We start from the raw sequence: 19,902 nt of genomic DNA on the forward strand, positions 1-19,902 counted from the left end.
GACCAATTTCAGCCAGTAAGCAGCATGGGACAATCAAAAACGTAAATCTACCTTGTGTCTTGCTAACAAATGAAGCTGTTGTTCAAACACACACCCTCAACTCAGTTATAATAGGCACCCCATCTCAACATGCTCAAACATTTTCCATCTGAACACAAAATTACACAGTCCCCAACAAGACCACTTTTTCATGAAAAAGTTGAATGTTTAAACATTTTAGATAATATCACGGAATGCAAAGCAATGCTATTAATACAAATGTGCTATTATTGGTTTTATCAATCCAGCAGTACTTTTTGTTCATTTCATTTTTGTTCAGGCATTTTGATAGAGTTAGAGTTTGTATTTGGTAGTACAGTCCGTATGCTGATTACATAAAACATTCTTGATTTTTGTTTATTAAATGTCAACTGTCATTCCCAGATCAGGAGAATCTTCAAACTGGATTTTAAAATCCCCTTCTGCTTCTTCAAACACAATCACCTGTTAAATAAAAGAAAAACAGATCTTTCAGAACTTGCATTAATTTGTTAATGGTCAGAATTTTTGTTTATTTGTTGCCATGGAAATAAATTCCACCACTAAAATTCCAAACATTTTATTCAAGATTCTAAATAATATTACATGGGTTCAGCACACTGAAGTATATCTCTATTATAGATCAGTGGTTCAACATTGATATTTGCAGTAATTCTTCAAACACATAACCAAAAATAGTTCTTTGGTGTCAAAGAAATTTATATATAAATATATATAGCATAAATGTATATATGAAAATGTATATAAACTGACCTGGTTCATTCCACTGTTGAGGAAGGGTCCTGGTAGAAACAAAGCTTGCTGTGGTCCAGCATCCCAGTACCGTCCCATGTTTTGGCCATTAATGAAGACCACACCCTTACTCCAACCTTCATGGGGACATAATAATCAGTACAATATTTCTAACCAAATTTTAAAGAATATTTACCCTAAAATGAAAATTTTCTGAAAATGTACTCACCCTCAGGCCATTCAAGATGTAGATGAGTTTGTTTCTTCATTGGAACAGATTTGGAGAAATTTAGTGTCATTTTCTCACCAATGGGTCCTCTGCAGTGAATGGGTGCCGTCAGAATGAGATTCCAAACAGCTGATGATAACGTCCCGTGTCTGTCCTTCCGTTTATTTCTAAGGTGATGGAAAAAATTGTCTCTCTGCAACTTCAGTCTTTCTTATCCACATATCGTATATATGAGATCTTTCAATCAGGTTTCAAATCATTACATAGTACTGAAACGGCCCTTATTAGAGTCTTAAATGACATCTTAATGATTACTGATTCGGGAGCTTCTGTCATTTTAATCATGCTGGACTTGTCTTCAGCTTTTACTGTCGATCACGGAATTCTCATCTCCCGACTGGAGTCCTATGTGGGTTTAGGCGGGGTAGTGTTAAACTGGTTTAAAGCTTTCCTAACAAACAGAACTTTTTCTGTTAAAATTGGAAATTTTACTTCATCATTACGCAAGCTATCCTGTGGCGTACCACAGGGATCTGTTCTTGCACCCACTCTGTTTTCTTTATATTTACTTCCCTTGGGATCCATTTTCAGGAAACATAATGTAGCCTTCCATTGTTACGCTGATGACATGCAAATTTATCTGCCTTTGACCAGCGGTAATGAGAATGCTGTTAGTACTTTATCAGCATGTTTGAATGATGTAAAGGCATGGCTCTCAAAAAACTCTCTTTTTCTGAACTCGGAAGCTATTCTTTTTTGCCCCTCCGAACAAAGAAGACAATATTTACCTAACCTTGATCTTTTAAATTTCACTATCTCAGCAAAGTTTCGTAATTTAGGTGTGGTAATTGATAACAACTTACAGTTTGATAGGCAAATTGCCTCGGTAGTGGGCTCTAGTTTTTTCATCTGCGCTCTTTTGCCAAAATTAAATCTTTCCTATCCAATGCTTCTCTAGAAGTTGCTATTCAAGCCTTTATAACATCCAGGCTAGATTATTGCAACTCTCTTTATTATGGGATTTCCAAGAATCAAATCTCTAGATTACAAGTTGTTCAGAATGCAGCAGCACGTTTTTTGAAAGGAGGCAAAAAAAGTTGATCATGTGACACCGTTTTTTGAGATCCCTTCACTGGTTACCTGTTCAATATAGAATCGACTATAAAATTTTACTACTAGTCTACAAATCCTTAAATAATCTTGCACCATTTTATTTATTGGATTTACTCCACCCATATACTTCAAATCGAGAACTGAGATCAGGAAACAAATCCCTCCTTCGTATTCCTAGAACCCGCTTGAAAAAGAGGGGAAATAGAGCTTTTGAAGTGGTGGGCCAAACTCTATGGAACAATCTTCCTATTCATCTTAAAATGGCTTCCACTTTATCTGAGTTTAAAATAGCGCTAAAACATATTTGTTTGGATTAGCTTTTAATGTGTAATTTACTTGAACTTATCTTTTAATGCTCTATATTTGATTGTTGATGATGTTGTTGGTTCATTATGTATTTTGTCGTGATTACTGTACAGCACTTTGGTCGGCTAAAAACCGGAAGTAAATGTTCTCTAGAAATAAACAAACTTGAACTTGAACTTGAACCTGATGATAACGTCACAATAATCCACAAGGAATCCACATGACTCCAGTCCACCAATTAGTGTGTTGTAAACCAAAAAGTAATATGTTTTAATAAACAAATTCATCATCATTTTAGACATTTTAAATTTCAATCTTTTGCTTTTGTGTAAAATATGATCAAACACCATTTCTAAGTCAAACAGTCCAAAACCATTCTAAACAAATATGTTGGTGGGTTTTGATGTGGGATGACAACAGGGCATGAATATATTTTTGGATTATTTTGGCCAGAGGCAATGGTTGAAAGTTAAAATGCCTTAATGATGGAATTGTTTTTTACAAACTTGTAGCTTTTCACTTCACATGGACTGGAGTGGTGTGGATTACTGTGATGTTTTTATCAGCTCTTATCAGACTCTCATTCTGACGGCACCCATTCACTGCAGAGGATCCACTGGTGAGCATGTGATGTAATACTAAATTTCTCCAAATCTGTTTTGAAGAAGAAACAAACTCATCTACATAGTGAATGGCCTGAGGGTGAGTACATTTTCAGCAAATTTTCATGGGTGAACTATTACTCAATCTTGTCCCAATTCATTACACTCACTGGCAGCTTCATGAAAGTGTCACTGGGATATCCATTCACGAATAACCTTCCCTGGAAAAATCCTGGGAAGCTTGGTTTGTTAGGGACGGACTTCCAAGGTGCCCTGTACAAGCTGAAATGAAAGCATTGATGATTACTAAGGTATTTTTTTCCCCCTTTTTATCTTTTATGGCCTGTCACATAGTAAGATTTTACTCACCTATCAATAAAGTCAGTAGTCATATCCAGGCTATATATTGTGAAGTCTCTAAGAGGTGTATGATTTAATAAAATGTTCCCAACAATACCTGAAAACAGATTTTGAACAGGTTGATAATAGTTAGAATGTGTCAGAGAGACCGTGACATCTTAAAACAAAAAGCATTGATGGTCATTATCTGTACCTTTGCGCTGGTTGTCCATGTCTTTACCGTAATGCACACGGCCACAGTTCTCCACCAGCAGACTCAAAGTGCGTTTCTCCTACAGATAATCAATAGTCAATTCATTTATTTGATCAAAAATACATTCAAAACAGTAATTTTGTGAAACATTATCATTTAAAATAACTATTTTCTATTTGAATATATATAAAAACGCAGTTTTCAGTGTCACATGATCCTTCAGAAATCATTCTATTATGCTGACTTTCTGCATAAGTAACAATTCTTATTATTATCAATATTGTGGAATTTTTGTGGAAACCGTGATACATTTTTCAGGATTCTCTGGTGAAACATTTTAAATGTCTTTACTGTCACTTTTGATCAATTTAATTATTCCTTGCTGGATTAAAGTATTAATTATCTAAAAATCTTACTGACCCAAAATTTTTGAACTGTAGAGTGTGTTTTTATATATTATATTAATAATCTATAGAAATTGGGATAGATATTATTACAAGATATTACCATATTGACCCGAATATAAGACGACCCTGATTATAAGACAACCCCCCTTTTTCCAGATGTTGAAACCAAATCTTGTGTTTTACTTAGAGAATATATATATATATATTATTATTATATACTATATTATTGTATGTACCAACAATCACGTTTTAAAATGATTGCACTTTGCCCTCTTCTTTTTGCATTAGCAATAGAGCCACTTTCCATTATGCTTAAATCCTCGCAGTCTATACAGGGCATTGACCGAATGGGGATGGAACACAAGGTCTCTTTATATGCGGATGACCTTTTGTTATACATTTCAAATCCAGTAGAAAATGTCCCAAAAATAGTGTGGAAACTATCCATTTTTGGCAGCTTTTCAGGATACAAACTTAACCTTTCTAAAAGTGAATGTTTCCCGATTAACCCTCTTGCTTTACAAATTAAAGCTGCATCCCTCCCATTTCACATCTCTCAGTTTGGTTTTAAATATTTGGGAGTTCATATTACTCGTACTTTCTCAGGTTTATATGCAAAAAAAATTTTACCACTCATTAGTAATATTAAGTCTGATCTTCAGAGATGGGATGCATTGCACTTGTCTCTAGCAGGCAGAGTAGTAAATTGTATAAAAATGAATATATTACCTAGATTCTTATACTTATTTCAGTCACTTCCAGTTTTTCTCCCAAAAACATTTTTCCGTTCCATAAATAAACCCATACTATCATTCTTGTGGGGGGGAAAGAACCCTAGAATTCGTAAGGAGCTTCTCCAAAGGCAAAGGCCCCAGGGAGGCTTAGCTCTTCCTAATTTTATCGGCTACTACTGGGCTGCAAATCTTCAAAAAATTATTTGTTTGGTATAATTCCCCTGAGGTTGATTGGTGTAAGGCGGAGGCAAATACTTGTATTTCTACATCGCTTTCTGCTCTAATAACAATGAAGCTACCATTCTCTCCCTCTAAATACTCATCGAGTATTTAGGTAGACCATTTTCATATGTTTTGGGCTTGTGAAAAGTTGAGTGACTGTTGGACATGCATATTCAAAACATTAAATGACGCCTTTAGTTTGAATATAAAACCCAGTGTTGAAGTTGCTATTTTTGGAGTACCAGAACACAGAGTATTACTGACAAATAAAGTAAAAAATGTTATTGCTTTTGCCACCTTATTAGCGAGAAGAAGAATATTATTGGAGTGGAAGTCAACAAGCTCGCCTAAAGCCTCAATGTGGTTATGTGATCTAGTATCATACTTAAAATTAGAGAAAATTAAATATTTAATGAAAGGATCTGTCCAAAATTTTTATAAGACATGGCCACCCATGATTACATATTTTGAGAAGATGAAGACTCTCCCACTTACTGATCAATGTTAAATATTATCACCAATTGGCTTTGTTTTGTTTTATAATTGTGTACGGACCACGAACATGTCAGGAAACTTTTATTATTGGCTATGTATTTGTGTATATTTTTATTTATTTGTTTATTTTTTATTTTATTTATTTATTTATTTTTATTGTTATTATTAGTATTATTATTGTGTTAACCTTTATGTAATGTATGGTTAATTACTTTGGCGGAAAGGGCTATAAAGGGGGGAAAAGCTATAACTGAAACTGTATCAAACTTTTTGTTAATGCTTTGAAAAAGTTTAGAAATAAATGTTAAAAAAAAAAAAAAATGATTGCACTTTTAGATAAACCATAAAAATAACAGGTAGCCCATCTGAATTATAGGCCTATAACATTGTTTATCCATCTCCGAGTAGCCTACCAAAAAAATTTTACCGTAGAAGTGAAATCTTATTGTAGTCTTCAAATCTGGGTACTGTCTTGTGTTTTAAAATCACTTACAAGTTTGTTCCCATCACGCTAACATGACAGTCACAACTCATGCCGCTGTAAGCTTTTCTTTTTCTTTTTCAGCACACATTACATTATGTATTTCATGGCACACTCGTTTTACGCGTATTTGGCGCCACCTATTGATGTGGTTGTATTACTTACATGTCAAAATACTGTATAGACCCCGAATATGAGACGACTGCGTTTTTTCAGATTAAGTTCCAAGAAAAATAACATCGTCTTATATTCAGATCAATACGGTACAATTATAAGATGTTTTTAAAAGACCAACTCAGCATTAACAGAACAAAAATGAGATATAAGGATGTAAAATAAAAAAAAATTAAAATCATACCTTTCCATCAGGAACAGCCAATTCTACATTTTTTTTTGGAAATTTTTGTGTTTAAATTTTGTTAATGTAAATTTTGTGTGGAAAATGAATATTGGGGAAGTTGAATTTTAGTATATGAATGTTAATTTAAGTCACCTTTCTTTATATAACGCTATTAATAATACAGATTGTGTCAAAGCAACTGTACAGTATTAAATAGGAAAATAGTGTGTCAATAATGCAAAATGACAACTCATTTTTCAGTTAAAGGCAGTTCATCATTGAATTTAGTGATGTCATCATCCTATCTGTGCAATCAAGTCAACGATATCGCTGGAAATGAAGTTTAACAGCTTAACAGTTTCTCAGCACTAACCAGGGCTCTGTCTTGGATGTTGCGTCCCGATTTTAAAGAGCCTCCTCTGGTGATGGTGGTCTCGTAGAGAGGGTATCCATACGCCTGGCCATTACCGTTATTCACAGACAGATTCTCCATATTGGAATTGAGATTTGAAAGGCTCGAGGGTGAAGAAGATGGATTTTGAGATTCATTTCTCAGAGTAGTTGTTTGTTCCTGTTTCTCAGTTTAGTGTGGGTGTAGTGTGGTTTTTTTATCTTGTTTTTTTTGTGGAGGGTCGTCACAGGGTGAGGTGTTGTGGGAATATGTGTGTCTCATATTCTTCTTTCCAGCGGAGACCAGGCATCTCAGAGAGGATTTCACCTGAAGAGCATCTCAGAAATCAGCACAGCTCAGAAAACACGTGAGCATGTTGTTATTATCAGACACAATGTAGTAACTTTTCCAAAAAGGCCACATGGACAGGAGGAAAATAATAGAAACCAACAATATGTTGTACAGCATCCAAAATGTTGAAAGAATCCAAGATGAGTGGCTTGAGGTGCAAAAAGATGAATGTTTAAAACGAACAAATCTGTCTTTAAGATGTTTTAAACTTCAAACCGTTGTTTCTGGCTAAAATATGAGTCCTCTATCTAATTTTTCTTTCTCCAGTTTAAGAGTTGTCTTATCTGCATCAGGAGAGAAATATGCACAGATCTAATACCATTTACACGTGAAAACAGTTGAAAACCATTCAAAACAAATATAATGGTGGATTTTGATGTGAGAGGACAACAGGGAATGGACTTTTGCATTGGAGGAAGCATTATTATGGATTAACGTCTAGGTTTTTTATCTAGAAGCAGGAGTTTAAAGTAAAAAAGCCTTAATGATGGATTTGTTTCTAACAAACACGCACGTTTTTTGTTTATTATAAATTAATTTTTGTTTTTTATTTGTGTGTTTTAAATTTGGATTATTTTATTTTTTGAATTTAATTCTGACGGTACCCATTCACTGCAATTGGTGATCAAGTGTTGTAATGCTAAATTTCTCCAAATCAGTTTTGATGAAAAAACAAAAAAACAAACTTGGATAGCCTGAGGGTGTGTACATTTTCAGCAAATTTTCCTTTTTGGTTGACCATTTACTTGAAGGATGGGATCACATACCGTTGAAATTGCTGAGAAGATCTCTGAGAAGATGGTACTTTGGTGTGTAATCTCCTGCTTCTGACAGAGGAGCATCATAATCTAAAAGAAAGAGAGAAAGAAAGGCTTGTGTTACGTGTTTTCAAACACAATTTTTCAGTCTTACATGACATGCTTGTGCTGTACTTGAAAGCTCCACACACTGGCCATATTGTGAAGTACAACATCAGTTCACCAAAAATCATCACCCTCAACCGGATGTTGTTCCAAACCTGACTTCCTTTTCCATGTGAAACATCTGTATATTCTAAGTGCACACTCGTCTACTTCTTTAAATTCTTAAGCTCGTTAAAGCAGGATTGATTCTGATTGGGTGTCAACGTTTGTATCGTTCATCAGCTGGAACAAAAAGTGATTCCAACGAAATTGTTTCTCTGTGCCTTTATCTTTATAGCTGTGGTGTGGAATCTACTATTCTTTAATATTGAGTCCTATTTTTAGAACTATATCTTTATCTGTATTTTTATAGCTATACAAACCATAGCTTGTAACCAGAGCTTTGTAAGACGGGTTGGCCAATGCCCCATTCATGAAGCCAAAGTTTGTCCCTCCGTGGAACATGTACAGGTTGATGGACATTCCTCGTCGCAGTATCTCTCTTACCACGGCAACCAAGTCTATATTAGAAATGAAATTTCACATCAGTGCTTTGGCCTTTCATGTTAAATGGCAATTTGTCAAGGGCTTTTTAAATAATTCCTATAAATAAATAGTAAATAAATAAAACATTATTTAAATGAATAAAAAAATAAGTATAATAAAACAATTTAAATTATTCATTTAAAAATATTAAAATATTATTTATTCGTTTTATTAATTTCTGTGTTTAATTTTTTTTTATTGTGTCATATGACATCATCTTACCCTCTGCAGGTAAACTATGGTGTAAACCGCCCCATCCATCACACCTCCCTGTCCAGAGCTCCATCACCAGCACAGGACTGTTGGGCTTTATGCACATGAGATTAAAGTAATGTTAAACGTTTCATAGAAAACTTTTATTTACAAAACAGACACTAAAATATCTACCTGTACTGTTTCCAGATATTTGATGTCATCATGATTCATTTTCTGTAGATTTAGAGTTCTTAAAGCTGTGATGGAGGAAAGAATATTTGACAGCAATCACTTTTTATTGTTAATCTACTGTTCAAAAGTTTGGCATCAGTCTTTTTTTTTTTGTGCATGTAAGAAATTAATACTTTTAATTACCAGTGATGCATTACATTGATCAAATTATATATATATATATATATATAGTATATATATATATATATATATATAATATATATATATATATATATACATATATATATATATATAGATATATATATATATATATATATATATAAAGTTTCACAATTTGCCCCAAATATTAAGCAGCACAACTGTTTTCCACATTGATAATAAAAAATATTTACACCTGTAAGTAACTGCTAGGTGTATAGGAAAAACAACCAAAAAATGTCAAAGAAAAAAAAAGAAGAAGAAATCCCACACACTATCTGCACTTGTAAATGTATCAAAATATTTATTAACTAACAATGTTTGACCTTCATCAGGCATAAAAAAACAATTCCAACAATCCCATTTTAAACAACACATGACCAATCACTGCAGTACACAGACACATCCTTACCAATCAAAATCAACGATGTAATAATGTTATAGAGCTTTTTTTCCCATTATTCATGTGTTTATGGTACATGTATTTTTCCTATGCAAAGAGGCAGGTTTAATAATGTATTACATCACTGATTTTGATTGGAAATAATGTGATTGATCATGTGTTGTTTTAAATTGGATTTTTTTTTTTTTATTTAATTAGTAAAAAGTTTAATTCTTGTGTTTTGTTTGTACCTCCTTGGACTCCACCATATGTTAGACCCTCATGGTCGTCTGATGTTAGGAGAACTTCACTGATGCCTCTTTCTTGGAGAGCCTGGAAGAAATTGAATTAGAATCGAGAAAAAGCATGACATCTGAGTTTGGAATGTTTATTCATACTGTACCTCTTTGATAAATGACATGTAGTTTCCATCTCTTGCATGTGATCCATATTTGTTCTCCACTTGAACAGCAATGATAGGCCCACCTTTCTTAAACTGACATCATATAAGGCCAACATCAAAGATCACTCAGAGTACGTTTTTTAGCACTTCTTGTGTTTCAAAAAGAATCCTACCTGGAAAGGCACCATTTTGGGAATGAGCTTATCGAAGTACATGTTTACAGCTGCTATGAATCCTGGGTAAGTGGTTCGCAGCTTCATCTCTCTATCACGCAAAAGCCAGCTGAAGAGGGAAGTGGTTTGTTTGTGGTTATAGAAGTAGAACAAATTTCTCATTGTATATGATGTTAAACTTGACGTTTAGTCCACTTTAGACATTCTTCTTTCAATTAAATCTCAACTAACTGTCATTTGAATATTAGTAGACTGGTAAGTTAAGGTTAGTAGAAGAAGTTGACATGTACTTTTAAAGACTGCTTAGTAGAATGTCTGCTGAAGGACCATCTGTAAGCAAATATTAAGCAGACATACTACTAATACTCTTATGACTGGTAGTTGTTATGTAGTTGCAAAGTTAGTAGAATGTCTGAAGTGGACTACCAAAATAAAGTTTTACCCAATGTGAAGACACACCGGATATCTAACTATAGCTCTTTGTAACATTTTTTCCCCCCTTATGACATGCATTACCACAAAGTGCGGCATGTCGTTTTGGTCTGAATGCTGCCTTTGCTTGCTGCCTCACAGTTTTTAATCATATTTTCTCTGGAATTTGCAGGATACAACTTAAAAGTTATGCTACAGTAGAGCCGTTTATATTACATTCAATGGCAGAAATCACCTGGGCAGTCCTCCAAGGTCAAGGTCAGAGCCTATGTACGGTCCTGGACGTAAAATTACCCAGAGTCCCACCTCGGCAGCCAAGTGAAGAAAACTTCTGTGAAATGGATGGGCAAAAAAATGAGATACCTAAAACGATCAGACAGAAGTCAAAGAATTATAAATAAAGTATTAAATTAATAGTTAAAATAAACAAATAAATTAATATTTGAAAGTTGGAATTTGTAAAGAAACACAGTAAATTATTTAGAAATTAATTATTGCCATTTGAATCATTAGAGGATTCAACAAAATAAATTACAATTAAAATTCTATTAAAAATAAATAAATAAATGCACTCTTAAAAATGAAGGTTCTTTATTGGCATCAATGGTTCCAGAAAGAACCTTTACCATCCATGGAACCTTTTCATTCCACAAAAGGTTCTTTACAGTGGAAAAAAAGGTACTTTAGATTGTTAAAATGTTTTTCACACTAAGGAAAAAAAAGGTTCTTTTAAGAATTGTTCATTGAAAGGTTCTTTAGGGAACCAAAACTGGTTCTTTATGGCATCGCTGTGAAACCCCCCTTTTGGAACCTTTATTTTTAAGATTGTATGTGAAAGTTGGAATTTGTAAAGTTAATTATTTAAAAATTAATTATTGCCATTTTAATGATTAAAGTATTTCACTAACTAATAAATCAATCAATCTATACTTGAAAGCTGGAATTAGTAAAGAAGCATGTTTATTTATTTATTTATTTTTATTAATTATTACCATTTTATCTAAATACATACAGGTGCTTCTCAATAAATAAAATGTCGGGGAGAAGTTAATTTATTTCAGTAATTCAACTCAAATTGTGAACTCAAAGTCTTGAATCGATTTTGCATGACAATCCTCATAAGGCTGCGGTTCTCTCGGTTGGTTGTGCATCTTTTTCTTCCACACTTTTTCCTTCCACTCAACTTTCTGTTAGTATGCTTGGATACAGCACTCTGTGAACAGTCAGCTTCTTTGGCAATGAATGTTTGTGACTTACCCTCCTTGGGAAGGGTGTCAATGATTGTCTTCTGGACAACTGTCAGATCAGCAGTCTTCCCCATGATTGTGTAGCCTAGTGAACCAAACTGAGAGACCATTTTGAAGGCTCAGGAAACCTTTGCAGGTGTTTTGAGTTGTTTAGCTGATTGGCATGTCACCATATTCTAATTTGTTGTGAATTGGTGGCTTTTTGTTAAATGTGAGCCAAAATCATCACAATATAAAGAACCAAAGACTTAAACTACTTCAGTCTGTGTGCATTGAATTTTTTTAATACACGAGTTTCACAATTTGAGTTGAATTACTGAAATAAATGAACTTTTCCTCAACATTCTAATTTATTGAGAAGCACCTTTATATATTTGAAAGTTAAAGAAGCACAGTTAACTACTAAAAAATTGATTATTACGATTTTAATAGTTAAAGTATATAACAAAAATAAATAATAAAATAAATGCGTGAAAGTTAGAATTTGTAAAGAAGCATACTTATTTAGAACTGAATTACTGTCATTTAATAATTAAAGCATTTATCATAATGTGATCTGTAACCACTTGATCACATGACCATTTACAGCTTCAGACCTCACTCTGATTTTAAAAGATCTTTAAATTTCGCAATGATATTAGACTCATTCTCCAGCTGGAGGGTTGTGTTGTTATGGAAGAGCAAGGATCTACATTAATGATGTATTCCCAGTGCTGTGCAGAGCCCAGATAATGATGCAGACCAGGATTAAACAAGAATGAGAACAAAGTCCCTCCTGACAACAGTAGACTGACAGTATTGTCAGAGGACCGGCAACAGGAGCTCTCGGAGATGTTTGTCTAACTACCGTAAGTGAAAGTCAAAAAAGGCATTAAATAGAGGTGAGATGCTTCCAGGATCAAAATACACTGATCACATTATAGTGCTAATGTTCTCACATGTGGGAATTAGGGAAAGGATAAGGAGGATTTCTTACTCTATGTCAAGGCCTCCCTGGAAACGTAGTTCTCCTTTCTCTGGTTGATGGAGAGACCATGGCACATCACTGCAAGATAAACCCAGTCTGATTACTGAATGCTTCTCAAGATCATTGACTGTGGTTGTCCATTTCAAACCTACACAGTGAGAGTGTTGAGACCACAGGCTTTCATTTTCACCATCCGATCCATCCAGTACGCTCTGGGCAGGCGGAAGTAGTGTAAAGAGCCCCCCAGAATACGAAAGGGCTTTCCTCCCAAAGTGAACTGAGAAGAGTTCACCCTCAGACCCATTGATCGATTTATCTTTATCTTTCCGGTCGGACCTCTGGACACACAACAAGAGAAACTAAAATATTTTCCTCTGGAAATTTACATCCTCTTTTAAATAGTTAAATCATTGAAAAAGAAAACAAATAAATTAATACATAAATGTTGGAATTTGTTAAGAAGCACAGTTCATTATTCTGAAGTTATTTTTTCCCATTAATATTAATTCATAATTGAATAATTATAAATAAATTCTGAAAAGAAAGAAGCACAGTTAACTATTTTGAAATTATTGCCATTTTAATAATTAAAGTATTTAACATAAATAAATGAATAAATACTTGCAATTTAAAATCGTAGACGTTAATAACTATTACCGTAAATCATTTAACATAAACAAAATAAATATTTGAAAGTTGAAATTAGTAAAGCAATTAGTTATTTTGAAACTAATGATGACTAATACCATTTTAACATTTAAAGCATTTGACGTAAGTAAATAAATAAATAAATAAATACTTGAAAGTTGGAATTCGTAAAGAAGCACAGTGCACTACTTTGACATTGATTATGGCCATTTTAATAATTCAAAATGAATGAATTAATTAATAATTTGTCAAGAAGCACGATTACAAAGAGAAGTTAAAAACTAAATATTTCCTGTAAATACACTTCTACAATATTGGTAACATTTTTGTATTTGTTGTCCTTATTTTACACGCAGGCCTACATACTATAGTAGTAACAGTAAATAATGCTACATCATAGTTAGCCTTCTTCAACTGCTCGTAGACCTAATACTCTCCCTAACCCTACAGTAAGTAGGCTACATGTTGATAATTAATATTACTCAGTACTTAAACATGCAAATACACTTTAACCAGGAAATATTAAAATACCTGTAATTCAAAAACCCTGCTAATGCTGAGTTGAATAGTAAATAACTTATTTTTTATGTAGTCTATTCCTTCCGTGCAGCTGTATGAAAAAAATAATAATAATAATAAAATAAATATTATACATTAAAGACTTTTTACCTTAGAAGAAATTTTGCCTTACCTGAAGTGTCGGTATATAATAAAGCACGCGAGACTCAAAAACAGAATAACATATCGCCTCCTATGATTGTTTCTTATACTGAAAATAGCCATGTGCTCCTGATTTAAGAGCTATGAATTTTTTCAAATATATTCTGAAATAAAGTGCCCAGCAGTATCTAGTAAAAGGCAGGGACATTTAAGCGGCAAGTTTCTAGGAACAAACAAACAGAAAGCGTCGCTTGGGTATCTGCGGTGTAGTTCCTGTCAATCAGCGGGGTCTACAAAACTACAAATCCCGTCTTGTGTCTGTCCGCTTCGCGCATGCGCAGCTGCGCTGGCCTGATGCTGTTTTGTTGATAGCTTGAGAAAAGAGAGTGAAACTTCAAGGCTTCAGGAGAAGAGAAGATTTTAGCCTAAATAGGCACATGAGGTACGATATACTGGATTGATATGTTGACATGTTTTCTATGGTTATAGGTGTCCGATAATATCTATTAAAGTTTTGCTGTATTTAGCTGCTCAGCTAATGACCTACTGGCTAATGCTGATGGTTTTGTTGTTTACTAGAGAACTGGTCCATCAAACTGCTTCGTGACAGTGTTTTTTGATAATCGAAATGATGATAATCTTATTTGGTAGATATAGCTTATTTGACCTGAAATATGGATGCGGTTTTTTTCTACTCCGGAGTGTTAGTTCAGATCAAAATATCTTGCAAAAACTTGTTTGTTAGTGTATATATATATATATATATAAATACATATATATATATATATATATTTGTGTGTGTGTGTGTGTGTGTGTGTGAGAGAGAGACCCTTGATCATGGTCACATGGAGTTCCATTAGGGCATGTTTTCAGCATACATGGCATGTCATTTTAGTTATGGGCCTCTAAGTTCCTTCTAATAAAATTGAAGACATTATTTAATTTATTCCTTTTTTTAGCTCATGACTAATTTCAGGGTGTTCTTTCAAAGCTGCTGGATCAAACTGTCAGATCTAATTGCTTAACACTAAAATCAAAGCATGAAAATGTTATGAAGCCACAGATATAAAGAGTTGTCTTTCTCTGGACACGACAGTTTGCAGGCGTGTCCTCCTCCTGTCATGAGATCTTGCCTGGACCCTGGTTGTCCCTCCTGCAGTTGATGACTCTGCAGCCGGTGTGGAGATGACGGACAGTGTCAGAGCGTTTGTCCGCAATGTTGCGACGGTCAGAACCTAATTTTACATCTCATGAACCTTATGATTTAATGTCTTATAACTTGAAATCACATCAACATCTGTAAAGCTGATGATACACAGGGCAACTTTTTGAGCAGTGTGGCATTGCAATGTTGCCGTCATTGGGCAACCAGGTAAGACACAGGGCCCACAACCAATCTAAAGTATCCAGATATTAATTTTTTACCCATTCTCAGTGGGAAAGTGCCCCAGCAGCATTGCTTTAAAAAGTTGAACAGTGTATCATCACCTTAAGCTCTTGGTGTTGGTTCAGCTTGCCTTTTAATTTTTTTTAATAGAATGATTTCTGAAGGGTCATGTGACACTGAAGACTGGAGTAATGGCTGCTGAAAATTCAGCAAGAATACATTACATTTTAAAAATGTATTATTGAATTGTAATAATATTTTATTTTGTTCTTATTGAAAAAGTGGCAATCTTCTGGTTTCATTTTAGGGAATCAAGGACTCCATCCTGGGCATTGGTACCATCTCCAAGCTCGATGCTCGAATTCAGCAGAAGAGGGAGGAGCAGAGGAGGCGCAGAGCGAGCGGGGCCCTGGCGATGAGACGGGCTCAGAGCGAGGAACGGAAACAGGACTGGTAGATGTGCCATTCGAATTCATTTATTCTGTTTATTATAATACTATCGGTCCTGATAAAATAGGTTTCTTTGTTTTTTTTTTTTACAGTGAACCAAAACTAGCAAGTCGAATTTTTCAGTGCTGTGCCTGGAATGGAGGTGTATTTTGGGTATGTTTCTCAGTCTCTTATTGGTCAGCTATGCTTTGGTATGTGTATGCTAAACTATTATATGAAATAATCCCATTTCTTTTATCTCACAGCTAAGTCTGTTCCTGTTTTATCGGGTGTTTATCCCACTGCTGCAGTCCCTCACTGCTAGAATCATAGGTATGTGTCGCTTTTAAAAAACTTCCATGTCATATTTTCCAGATTTGTCTTTGTATTTATGCTTCTTCCGCTGATCTGGTTTCAGGTGACCCTTCGCTACATGGTAACGTGTGGTCCTGGCTGGAGTTCATTCTGACATCTGTGTTCAGTGCTCTCTGGGTTCTGCCTCTCTTTGTGCTTAGCAAGATAGTCAATGCCATTTGGTTCCAGGTGAGACTTTTTTGAACATACTTTATAGGTGGCTTACTGGTTTGATCGTGAAATCAGCATTCTTGTAATTAAGCAGTTTATTGGAGCAATAAAGAAAAATATAAATGACCATTCTTTACAGTGATTTTACCATGCTTATTGGGTTAAGCAGGACTTTATAGTAGTAAAATAATATTTTAAAATGTCATTTATTCCTGCGACGTTAAATCTGAATTTTATGCAGCATTACTCCAGTCTTCAGTGTCACATGATCTTTCAGAAAATCATTCTAATATGCTGATTCGCTGCTCAAAAAGCATACATCTGCACATACATGCAATGCATATCTGTTTTGTAATATTTTAAATGTAGAGTTGTGATTTTTGTTCCGTCTTGTCGAGCAGGACATTGCTGATCTGGCGTTTGAAGTGTCCGGACGGAAAGCTCAGTCTTTTCCCAGTGTCAGCAAGATCATTGCAGACATGCTCTTCAATCTTTTGCTCCAGGCCCTCTTCCTCATTCAGGTAGAAGATTGCTGAAATCTTTACATCTGCGATTCGCTCAGCTTGTTTATCGCTCTTTTTCAAACACACTTTTTTTTTAATGTCTGTTGTCTTTTAGGGATGGATTGTGAGTCTCTTTCCCATTGATGCTATTGGTCAGTTGGTCAGTCTCCTGCACATGTCTCTGCTCTACTCACTTTACTGCTTTGAATATCGCTGGTTTAATCACGGTAAGTGTGTGACTCCTCTGATCAATCAGTGTGACAGATGATCAGAATATCTACTCGAAACCTTTCCTGATTGGTATTTGATGTCTTCTGAAGGGATTGAAATGCACCAAAGGCTGTCAAACATTGAGAGAAACTGGCCGTATTACTTTGGCTTCGGTTTGCCCATGGCACTACTGACTGCGCTGCCCTCATCATACATCATAAGGTACAATCAGAGTTAGGGCTACACACTTAATCGAATTTCTAATCGCAATTACAATTATGGATTCCACAATTACATAATCAAATTCAAAGCACAATTAATCATTCAAAGTCCACTTATGTTATTCTGCATGCTTAAGATACGTTTTTTTTTCTTTCTACTACATGTAATCTTACAGGTTTTTCCCATTATTTTAATTTATAATAAATACCATTCATATTCTTACTTTTTTATAATTTAAAGAAGAAACCAATCTGATGTATAGATGACATTTGAGGCTTAATACTATAGAAAAGCACTAAAAGTTTTTCAGTAAGAGTGTTTTTAGCTTTATATAAAAATACGGCACACAGTTGCATCAAACAATGGTATAAACATCATTCAATGTAAATTGTGATAATCGTGATTAATGATCGCAATTACAGTTTCGAAGGAATAATCGACAGTTATGATTTTTGTGATAATCGTGCAGCCCTAATCAGAGTCCATTTGAAAATTGTCATCATCTACTCACTCTCATGTCATTTCAAACCTGTTCTTTCTTCTGCTGAACACAAAAGAAGATATTTTTGGTCCATACTATGGAAATCAATGGCAACCAAAACTAGTTAGTTGCTAAAACTCTTCAAAATATTGTTCCACAATAGGTGAATAAATGTCAACTTTTTTGTTTTAATATTTTTTTTAATTTTGATATGAGACTTGTGTTTTGTTTTATGTGTATTTGTTGTATTCCAGCATAGTTTATGTGTGATTTCTGTTCTAGCACTCTTTCCTCCAGCGGCTGCTTGTTCTCCATTCTCTTCCCGCTCTTCATCATCAGTGCTAACGAAGCAAAGACCCCAGTCAAACTCTAGTAAGTTGTTTTTTTTGCTTTGTTTTATGTAAAATGTACTGAATTTTTTTTTTTTTTATTGTTGATAACATTGCTGTTTTTTCCAACATCGCAGCCACTTCCAGCTCCGCCTCTTTTCCCTGGTCGTCCTCATCAGTAACAAACTGTTTCACAAGACGGTGCACCTGCAGAGCTCCCTCACGACCTCCACGCCTACAGAGAAGCTGCCCTCGCCTCACGTGTCCCCGACCCGCCAGCGACCTATGCCCCCCCAGTGACCTCTTTCAGGATCCCCAACTCAGTTTGGTTTGAAAGAGTGGATGGATAAAGATTTGCGTTGTCTGTATTTGAAAGTGGCTGTCGATGTTCTTCTGAGGGATGAATGGGGAAGGGTTAGTAATGTGAATGGCCGGTGTTTGGGACTGGATCGCCCTGTGCTGATACACAAGGTCATGATTCTCTGTGTGACTATTTTTGTACCCATTATGTGCCATTTGGGTGATTTGTAGAGACAGCACAAAGACCTCAGCGTGCACATTTTCTGTGAACTGACTTCCCTCCTCTTTTAGGCCCTGTAGTTTCTATCTCGACTCGTTTTATCTATTTATGGCCTTCTTTTTAATTTTATGTAATGACTTTTCCTGCCTTGTGAGGCCCAGACACTTGACAGTTTGTTTTTCAGTTAACACTAAGCTCTATGACATGCTTTAGCTAATGATTTACAGTATGGATCAGTAGAAAAAGGCGCCAATGTCCCCCAATGGTTTGTGTTTCTGCACTGAAATGTGGACTAGACTGAAAAACGATCAAATTGAAAGGCCTCTTTATGCAAGGGATGCTTCTTGACCTAAAATGTTGTGAGCTGTTTGCTAGACGTTTTAAAGCTCATTACTTTATTGACTACACATCTTCTTCTATGTTCTAAATTATTTAATCACCCTTATGTTTCTTTAATTTGTGGAACACAAAAGAAGAGATTTTGCAGAATGTTAATGCTGCTCAAGTCCCTATATCCTTATTTTATGAAAAACAGCAATGAAAGAAAGAAAGTCAGTCATGTTAGTGTGAGTAAATATATATATATTTTTTTTCTGAACAATTCTAGAAGTAACAATGTAAAAATTAAAAGGGAGCTGCTTTTATTTGGTTTCTTTTATAATGCGTTTTTATTTTGGGAATACCATGTCAACAGGATCCAGTGTCGTGTGTAATGGTTTTGGGATGATTTCCAACAGTATGCACAAGCTTTATGAATCTGCTGCTGTCAGGTGACACTGGCACACTGTGTGACACGTGTGAAACCGTTCTTTAAATGATCACGGATCCAGTTTCCCATGAATGCTGGCATGTCAAGTGGATGTCTACTGTGGTGATTGTTCCTGGAGTTCAGTACCTGGAACCTTTTTTGAAACATTTGAAACTGAAGCACATATTATGTCATTGTATTCGTGGGGTGTGTGTTTTAAAAAGGGTTGTAATTATCATCAGGAGTCCATAGTGTTACACCTACAGACGGATATTTGTGAGTGACATTTTGTAAAAGTATTACATTATTTCAATAAATTTGGTCTGTGTACAGTGTTTGTACAGGATGGTCTTTATTTTATATTTATATTTGTGTATTTGACAGACGTTTTTATCTAAAATGACTGATATTGCATAGTCATATTTTACTGTAACTCAATTTTTTTTTTTTTTTTTTTTTTTTATGATTTATATATAGAAATAAGTGTGTTGTATTGGTTTGTTTTATGTATGATCTGACTACTGTTTTGTTTAAAGGTAAAGACTCAACTTTATGCATATTCTGCAAGACCCTCTTTCTATTAAACATATTTTTTTTGGACTGTCCCG

At 34.7% G+C, this 19,902-nt stretch overlaps 2 protein-coding genes across 2 annotated transcripts; one reads left to right on the forward strand and one right to left on the reverse strand.

The window, feature by feature from the left end:
- Positions 1 to 297: 297 nt before the first annotated feature.
- LOC109097657 (beta-galactosidase-1-like protein 2) lies at positions 298 to 14,220 on the reverse strand. Its single transcript, XM_042733022.1, is given in 19 exon segments — positions 298 to 483; positions 793 to 909; positions 3,192 to 3,303; positions 3,391 to 3,478; positions 3,575 to 3,653; positions 6,272 to 6,342; positions 6,626 to 6,804; positions 6,893 to 6,971; positions 7,763 to 7,843; positions 8,281 to 8,418; positions 8,666 to 8,750; positions 8,831 to 8,895; positions 9,662 to 9,743; positions 9,814 to 9,906; positions 9,987 to 10,095; positions 10,654 to 10,749; positions 12,642 to 12,710; positions 12,785 to 12,970; positions 13,972 to 14,220. Coding segments are annotated over 19 exon segments (1,905 nt in total). The 5' UTR covers positions 14,064 to 14,220; the 3' UTR covers positions 298 to 399.
- Positions 14,221 to 14,246: 26 nt separating this feature from the next.
- Positions 14,247 to 19,628, forward strand: ei24 (EI24 autophagy associated transmembrane protein). The gene is made up of 11 exons (XM_042733020.1): positions 14,247 to 14,382; positions 15,037 to 15,167; positions 15,635 to 15,780; positions 15,870 to 15,930; positions 16,023 to 16,089; positions 16,175 to 16,299; positions 16,683 to 16,802; positions 16,900 to 17,011; positions 17,105 to 17,216; positions 17,995 to 18,069; positions 18,164 to 19,628. The coding sequence occupies exons 2-11, from the start codon at positions 15,126 to 15,128 to the stop codon at positions 18,324 to 18,326; spliced, it is 1,023 nt and encodes a 340-aa protein (XP_042588954.1). The 5' UTR covers positions 14,247 to 14,382; positions 15,037 to 15,125; the 3' UTR covers positions 18,327 to 19,628.
- The last annotated feature ends 274 nt before the right edge of the window (positions 19,629 to 19,902 follow it).

Source organism: Cyprinus carpio, chromosome B10 (genome assembly GCF_018340385.1).
Source record: "Cyprinus carpio isolate SPL01 chromosome B10, ASM1834038v1, whole genome shotgun sequence".
In the NCBI taxonomy this organism is placed as follows: Eukaryota; Metazoa; Chordata; class Actinopteri; order Cypriniformes; family Cyprinidae; genus Cyprinus; species Cyprinus carpio.

Excerpts from the sequence above, each read along its gene's own strand:
- ei24 (XM_042733020.1), top strand. The coding sequence starts at position 15,126 with ATGACGGACAGTGTCAGAGCGTTTGTCCGCAATGTTGCGACG. Across the intron at positions 15,781-15,869 it reads GAGGAACGGAAACAGGACTG|TGAACCAAAACTAGCAAGTC; the intron begins GTAGATGTGCCA and ends TTTTTTTTACAG. Across the intron at positions 18,070-18,163 it reads AAGACCCCAGTCAAACTCTA|CCACTTCCAGCTCCGCCTCT; the intron begins GTAAGTTGTTTT and ends CCAACATCGCAG.